The sequence below is a fragment of the Dryobates pubescens genome, chromosome 24 (genome assembly GCF_014839835.1).
Source record: "Dryobates pubescens isolate bDryPub1 chromosome 24, bDryPub1.pri, whole genome shotgun sequence".
Classification (NCBI taxonomy): Eukaryota; Metazoa; Chordata; class Aves; order Piciformes; family Picidae; genus Dryobates; species Dryobates pubescens.
The window spans coordinates 14910000-14917936 of record NC_071635.1 but is presented as its reverse complement, the minus strand read 5'-3'; the positions used below and the strand labels follow the sequence as shown (position 1 = coordinate 14917936).

Here is a 7937-nt window from a genome sequence, read left to right as displayed (position 1 = left end):
GGAACCAGGGAGTGTGTATGTCGTGGGGCAAGGCAGGCAAACACGGGCGTGACAGGGTGGCAGGAAGGAAAGGGAGCCGAGGGTGGCTAATATTTAATTTCAGGTCTGTGGTTTTCTAATTCGAGATTAAAAGCAGTCACGTCTTTGAAGCCAGACACTTGGTGTAAATGTACAGTTAAAATATTCTATTCCACAGCCCCCAGACAGAGCTCTGCTACTCCCAGGCTTCATTAAATTTTAATTATCATCCCAGACTGGTGCAAGGGAAGAGGGGGAAGACTGTCCACCTAATTGCAATTGATAAAGGCAAAGAAGCCTACATCTTTTTTCTCGCCGTGCGCGCACAGCAGCAGCAGTTGTTGTTGTTGTTTTAATGCGGACAGAGCCCTGCGAGGGCAGCATGAGCATCAGCACCTATAGATCCGCTGCTTACAAAAGATGCACGTAAAGGAAAGCCGGGAAGTGATGCTATAGATGCGTGGTGGGGCTGGGAGGGGTGGGGGAGAACATTAGCTCTTGGAGAGATCTGGCGAAAGATCAAGGGAAGAGACACGGATCCTCATTAGGGCTCGTCAGCTTATTGTCTCCCAAAACAAAGCCTCGGACCTTCCCGGCCGGGGCAGCGGTGCCGAGCTTAGTGGAGGGGCTGCCCCGTTGCCCACCCCGGCTCTCTCGGAACCCAGGAGCCTCTGCTCGAAGTCCGCACCCCGGTTCTTTCGTGCATATTCGTTTGTTGATAATCTGCATGTTTGGGACAGGCGGGTACGGAGAGAAGTCCATTCATTGCCCCCAGGTTTTTAATTTGGGAAACTAGAAAGCAGTCTGTGTCCAGGCAGGAAAAGGTGAAAAAAAAAAACCCACCACGCCAAAAAAAAGAGCCACCACCACTGCGTTTGCTTTCTAAGCAGCTTCCTATTATCACATCGCCACTTAATTTTATTTCCATTCTCTCCAAGTTAAATAGAAAGCCGAGCTCACAGGGGAGCTGCCATGTGCCTACAGACTGGGGATGTCAAGCAGAGAGACTCACTGTGCAAAGTTAATTTCAATTCCCGAGGAGGATTTCACATTCTCGCTCGCTCTGACCCACAGTAATTAGCTGAGATAACTAATGATTACTTACTTATTCCTTGTAATTATCTGGATTTAATAATTCGCTGTGTAATTTATTAATTCGCCCGTAATAGCCTTTAAGTGAATGGCTCATTTAAGAGGGCGAAACAGCAGTTCAGGGGCTGCTTGCCGCCTGCGCCCTACTGACGGTTTTGGGGGGGGTGCTCTGCTGTTTTCAGGGGTCCGACTGCCCCCTGCCCCCGCCGGACTGGCTCTCCCCAGCCTCCTGACCCGCCGCTTTCTTCCCTACCCCGCTCCATGCCTCTTAAAACGACCCCCGCGGCCGCGGAGGTTGCACAACCCGCGGAGAGTAGGGGGTGATCTCCGCGGAGCGAGATCGGTGGCCGGCTGTTGGCCGGTCGGCGGGGCGCGTAGGGGCGCGCAAGAGTATGCAGGCTTCTCGCAAGGGCAGCATCACCCCTCCCCCAAAAGGCGCCCCGCGCCTGCGGACCCAGCAGCGGCTGGAGGAGGAGACGAGCCGCGCTGCGCGCCCAGGGTAACGACAGATACAAGGACCAGGAACGGGAAGGTTCCTCCTGGGCTGGCCAGGGGACGAGGCGCTGCCTCCTTGTCCCCTCAGCACCCGCGGAGCCACCGCCCCGGGACCCTCGGAGTGCCCGGGCGGCTTTGAAGATGCATCTGGAGCTGGTGGCTGGGCGGAAATATGAATATTTAATAGCTGTTGGTGTGTGATCTCCTCTCCCACCTCTCCCCGCCGTCGGGTTTCCCCGGCTTTTGTGAGAGCCACGCGGGGAAATTACTTTTTTCTTATTGCCCCCAACCCCCTTTATTTTCATTATATTTTTTTTTCCTTTTTACGTGGCACCTTGCTGGGAACAGGGAGGCTAAGGAAGAGGGCACTCGAAGGGGACACCCCCAAACCCATACCTCCCACGCTCAATCACTACCATGTCCACGAGGGTCACCCGTGATAGGGAAGGGGCGCGGAACGGAGCTGTCCGTGGGGCTGTTAGGCCCTGGGGGAGCCGCAGTCGGTTAGCGGGCTGTGGACCCATAGCACACACACACACACACACACCCCCATCGCCTTGCTGCGGGTTCTGAACGGATCTCACGGCCCGGGGCAAGGGACGGGCGGTAGGGAAGAAGCAGCAGCAAAGGCGATTTACCAAGAAAACCTTAACATTGTATATTTTCTTTTTTTTTTTCCTTTTTTTTTTCTTTTTTAATGAAAGACGATATAACAACACTTAAAAATAACTTAGTACATTGCTAGAATAAATAAACCTCCTATTAACCAGGGGGAAAGAAACAAAACAACAAACCGAACCTAAATAAAACCCAAACCAACGAAATTGGGTCATGTACAGAACTTAAGTCTGGGCTAGAACAGCGATACAGCGGGATCTGTACGAATATATCTATATGTGATATAGATATATCAACGCAAATGAAATATTTACAGTCCATACAGGTTCCCAACCGAGCACCTTCCTTTTATTGTTGTTGTTCCACCAAAAAAAAAGGTACCGAACCGTTTGTGGAATGTACAAACAGCGCAGCCTCGCTCGCTCGCTCCCTTTCCCTACAAATTGGAATTTGACATTTCGACAAACAGGCTTCAACCCAAAAAATAAATAATAATAATTTTTTTTTTTTAAAGGGGACTTTCTTTCCCGGAAAAGAGTATTCCCGTCAAAGGTAATAAATAACCGAGCAAATAAATAAATAAATAATAAGCAATCGGATAGATAGATAAATAACCGAGCCCGTCTGAATACCGTCGCGATACAGCTTTGAAATCGAGAAAAACGGATATTGTGCTGGCAAGAAACCCGAAGCGACAACCCCCCCCCGCCCGCAACACCCTCCCAAACGCTGTCACCTACGCGGCCACGTCCTTTCTCTCTTCGGGAGCAGCGTGTGGTGGGGACAATATGGGAATCCCCATTAAATATGTAACGCGGTAAACAAATACCTCGGACAGTGAATCAGGCTACACAAATCATGTAGGACATCTACTACAGGGTGCCGACGCCGTACGAATCAAAAATACTCGCCAGAGAAAATACCTTGGGTTCAAGTGACAATTTACAGATGGCCAAAAGGGACGTTCAGAAGAAGAAGAGAAAAAATCTCACGTTCATAAATCCTACCAAGACAAAATATTTGATTCTCACTATCCTTTTTTTTTTTCTTTTTCTTTTTTTTTTTTTTTGCTTCACTGTTATCAAGACTTAGATTAAAGAGGTGTAATTAATTAGAATGAGCACAAAATGAAGTTGCTAGAGAGATAAATTAATAATTTACAAGGGGTTGTTTGGCAGTAATCTAATAATAGCTTTTGAAGACCAGTGAACACAGCAGGATCAGCTCTTTCCCTAAGCGTTAGAACTTCAGAGACAGAAAAAGGATAATAACCACAGTAAAAATATATATATATTTATATATTTATAATACGCAGTGTAAATGCAGAAAAACCTGCCCTCTGTGTCTTTTTTTTTTCCTTTTTTTTTTTTTTAATCATTATCATTATTATTCTTATTATTTAAATCAAAATACTTTTGAGACGTCTCTCGCGGCGCAAAGCCTCAACTCTAGATTCAAGTTTGGGTCCCGAGAACACCACGACCACCGAGCCGGGGACATTTTTGGCCCTTTTGCACCCAGGCCAGATCTGTTAAGAATAAAAACCAGCAGTACTTGCCGGGGCGGGTCTGGGCGGTGGCTCCGCGGGGAAGCTCCCCCCGAAAGTTGAGCGGTTGGGGTGGATGGGGGGCGGTGGTGGGGGTGGTTGTTTGGTTGGTTGGTTGTTTTCTCTTTTGTGGTGGTGGTGGTTGTTTGTTTGTTTGTTTTTTTAACGATATCGGTGCTGTTGGGTGTCCTCAGATGCCAGCCGAGTACTTCATGCGCTTCTGCTTCTGGCGCTGGTTGCAGAACCAGACTCGGACCACGTTCTTCTTGAGGTCCAGCTTCTCGGCGATGGCCGCGATCTTCTCGGAGGAGGGCCGGGGCTGGAGGGCGAAGTAGGCCTCCAGCGAGCGCTTCTCGGGAGCGGCGATGGAGGTCCTCTTGCGCTTCTTCTCCGCGCCGCTGAAGAGCTCGGGTTTGGCCAGCTTTTCGCGATGGGACTTCTCGGCCTCCTCCAGCCAGGCCTGCAAGATGGGCTTGAGGGCGATCATATTGTTGTGGGAAAGGGTGAGGGACTCGAAGCGGCAGATGGTGCTCTGGCTGAGGGACCCCACCCCCGGGATTTTCAGGTTGGCCAGCGCCGAGCCCACGTCTGCCTGGGTCACCCCCAGCTTGATGCGACGCTGCTTGAAGCGCTCGGCGAAGGCCTCCAAGTCGCGGGGATCGGCGTCCACATCGCTCATGCAGCCCATGTGGGCCGGCAGCCCGTGGGCGTGGGCCATGCCCAGCGCCGCCGGGTGCATGGGGTTCATGCCGGCCATGTGCGGAGCGTGGCCCGGCGTGGAGACCACGGCGCCGTCGGGTGCCGCCATAGCCCCCAGCGCAAGCCCCGGCGTCAGGTGCTCCAAGAGTTCCCCCTCCAGCGCCTGGTGGGGCTGATGGTGGTGGTGGTGGTGATGGTGGTGGTGATGGTGGGTACCCGACAGGGCAGACGGGTGGGAGATGGGCACCGAGGAGGAGGAGGCGGCCGAGGTGCAGGGGATGGTGTTCATGGTGTGGTAGGTGGCGTCCGGCTTGAAGGGGCTGTGGTGCGGCGGGTGGTGGTGGTGGCTCTTGCTCGGGGAGACGATGTCCACCGCTGCCAGGGCTTCGGCGCGGGCCAGCAGGCTCTCGTCCAGACCGCCGAATATATTGCTCTGCAATTGCAAATAGAAGGCACACATAACGCTCAGCAGGGAATTCGCCTCCCCGCGCACTCCGCCGTGCCACTAAAACCTTCCCAGCATGTTAAAAGAGAAATCCTGGAGAAGGAGGAGGAGGTGGGGGGGATGTAGTGGTGATGGGGGGGTTGGGGGGGTGGGAGAAGAGGAGCAGAGGGAGCCAGCGGGGCGAGGGAGCGGGCGCGGCGCGCAGCCGCTCGCACAGCGTCGGCGGGCGGACGGACAGACGGACGAGCGGACAGACGGACACACGCACCAGCCACACGCAGCATCCCAGGTCATAAAAATTAATAGGGGCGGCAAGAGCCGCCGCATGCATAAGTTGGGCGAGCGCCCGGCAGCGCTGGGTGATTTGCTGCGCGGCCATGAAAAAATCATCAGGCAGATCCGGGGGGGTCTCCGAAGGGCTCCCCTTAAAGCGGGGCGGCGGGGCGGCGGGCACCTACCGGAGGGGCGGGCAGGCAGGCCCTCCGCATCGCCTCCGCGCCGCTGCCGCTGCCGCCGGGGCCGGAGCCCGAGCCCGAGCCGGAGCCGCCGCTGCCGGAGCTGGAGCCGGGGCCGGAGCCGGAGCCGCGTCCGGCGGAGCCGCCGGTGCCGGTGCTGCTGGGGGAGCTGGCGGCGGGGGCGGCGGCGGAGGGGCAAGGCGAGGCGGTGTGCAGGGCCGAGTACTTGGTTTCGTGGAGGCTGCCGCCGCCGCCGCCGCTGCCGCCGTGGGGGAGGCCGAAGGGCTGCTTGCTGCTCAGGGACATCATCATGGTGTTCGCCGCCGCCGCTGCCCGGCACGGTGGCAGGTGTCCGCAGGAGGAGGGCAGGGATGCGGGGCCGGGGGCCTGGACCCCCCCGCCCCCCCGGAAAATCCACAGGAGCCCTGGCTTCCCCCGCGCGCCCCCACCCCTCGAAAAATGAAGAAAATATTTTTTTAAAAAAAGAAAATAAATTTTAAAAAATTAAAAATCCCACTCGCCCCCCAGCCGGCTGCCCGAGCCCCGCTGGGGAGGACGCGGCCGGGAAAGGCGGCTCCGGCGAGCCGGGGATAGCGGGGGATGCGCGGGCTGCCTCCTGCCCGTCCACCGCCGCCTCCGCTCCGGCGCCGAGCCCTCGCCTCTCGCGAAGTGCCCTCCCCGCCGCCGCGCCGGTGGGTTTTACTCTCTCCCCTCTCTCCCCTCCCCTCTCGCCTGTCACTACAGCCCAACTCCTCGGGAAGGGCCCTCCGCGCCTGCCTCCTCGGCCCCGGCCCCCTCCTCCTCCTCCTTCTCCTCCTCCGCCGCCGCTGCCGTCTCCCTGCCCGCCCCCCGCCGCCCCCGCGCCCACGCCCACGCGTGATCCCGCACTCACCGCCGCCTCCCGCATCGGGGAGGGAAAAAACCCAAAAAGGTAAAAAAAAAATAAGAGGGGAGGACGGACGCTCCCCCTCGTCCCCCAGCAGCTCCAAATCCACCCTTCATTTTAAAAAAAAAATAAATAAATAAGGGGGGGGGGGGAGAAAGAGAGCGAGAAGAAGAGAAAATAAAGGGGGGGCGGGGGGGGGAAGAAAGAGAGAGAGAAAATAAGGGGGAAAAAGTCCCGTCCGAACTCAAAATGAGCCACAGCCAAAGAGTGTCCCGTGTGCAGCCTTGGCGTGGCTCTCCTCTCCGGGGGCGCAGCGGGAGCGGCGGGAGGTGCTGACCGCCGGGCACTGCGCGGGGGGCCGCGGAGAGAAGAAGGGTAGCAAGTGGCGGCCGGGGTCCGCACTGTGACCCCCATCGGGAACGAGCCGGGGGATCCTTCTGTAAAAGCGCATAGCTGTCCCGCCAACTTTCCCTTTCCTCCGGCTTCGGAAAAGAAATGTGGGGGAAAAAGAGAGAGAAAAGAAATGGGGGAAAGCCAGTTTTACCGCGGGTGGCTGGGTTTATTTCCATGAATTTCACTTCGCAGCAGGAAGGTTAAAATAAGTGCTTAGGTGTTTAATTTCTCACCTAAACAGCAGACTTGGTAATTTTAAGGGAAATAATAATAAAAAAACATATATAGGGAAAAAAAAAATTACATTGTATCAGCTCTCACTGTCGCCAGCTCGGAGAAATGAAATAAATCAAAGTTAAAAGCTTGAGTATCATTTAATTATGGTGCGAATAGCGCTTGGAAAGAAGTAGAACAACATCTCTAAACAAATTATGGCCGGGCCAGGAAGGAATTATTAGATTGAAATTTCATTTAGGCTCGGGAGACACAGCGCTTCAATATGTAATCTGTTATGCCTCATCTGATTTGTATGCTTAATTCAGCTTGACGAATTTATTAGTTTTCATAATAGTAAAAAAATTGAGCAGCACTATGGGCTAATGCATTGTGTGTACTATAAATTGTATGTCACCGTTGAAAGGCTAAAGTCTATAGAAATCTTTTATTAATGACAACATAGGAAAGAGGATTTTCTTGCAAGCCTTTAAGGAGTTCATTCCAAACCTCCGCGCTTCGTGTCTCAGTAGGCTATTAACATATCGTCATACTAATTAGGCTACTTCGTGAGTGATATAATTTCAAACTTTAAATTATGTTCTAATTAACAAGGGTTGTCCAATTTGCTTAATCTTCAAAAGGCTTTTGGCTTGTCTAATTAGTCTAAAGCACCCAGGATCTACAACGCCCAAGCAAAAGCCATCGATAATATTTCTCGTGTTTGCGGCCGATCGCGGGCAGAGCCCAGGCGGGGCGGGAAGGGGCTGGCAAGAGGGTGGCTGTGCTTCCACCTCCCCCTCGCCTCTCCCGCGCATTCCCCCAGGGGTCCCCGCACCGCTCCACACCGGGTCTCTCCAGCAGCCCTTCGCGCTTCAGTAACGGGCGTGCCAGGAGAGGTGCGAGCAAACGGGGAAATCCTCCCGCTTTTGGAAATGGAAGGGGAAAAAAAGACACACCAAAAAGCAAAGGGTAAAAAAAAAAAATAGAGAAAAAGAAGAAGAAGAAGAAAATACCTCGTCTTCGCTGGGAAGTCCGAGGGCGGCCAGCCCTCCGGGTCGGTGGAACCGAGGAAGG

The 7937-nt window shown here is 54.3% G+C and overlaps 1 protein-coding gene across 1 annotated transcript; it reads right to left on the bottom strand.

Annotated features, from left to right (window-relative positions):
- Positions 1-3934: 3934 nt before the first annotated feature.
- On the bottom strand, positions 3935-6083 carry POU4F2 (POU class 4 homeobox 2). Its single transcript, XM_054172738.1, has 2 exons — positions 5372-6083; positions 3935-4901 (listed from the first exon to the last, which is right to left on the bottom strand). The coding sequence occupies exons 1-2, from the start codon at positions 5678-5680 to the stop codon at positions 3960-3962; spliced, it is 1251 nt and encodes a 416-aa protein (XP_054028713.1). The 5' UTR covers positions 5681-6083; the 3' UTR covers positions 3935-3959.
- Positions 6084-7937: the final 1854 nt, after the last annotated feature.

Bases quoted from the DNA above. Each gene is read 5' to 3' on its own strand.
- POU4F2 (XM_054172738.1), bottom strand. From the start codon at position 5,680: ATGATGATGTCCCTGAGCAGCAAGCAGCCCTTCGGCCTCCCCCACGGC. The intron at 4,902-5,371 runs GTAGGTGCCCGC...TTGCAATTGCAG, and splicing joins CCTGCCTGCCCGCCCCTCCG to AGCAATATATTCGGCGGTCT.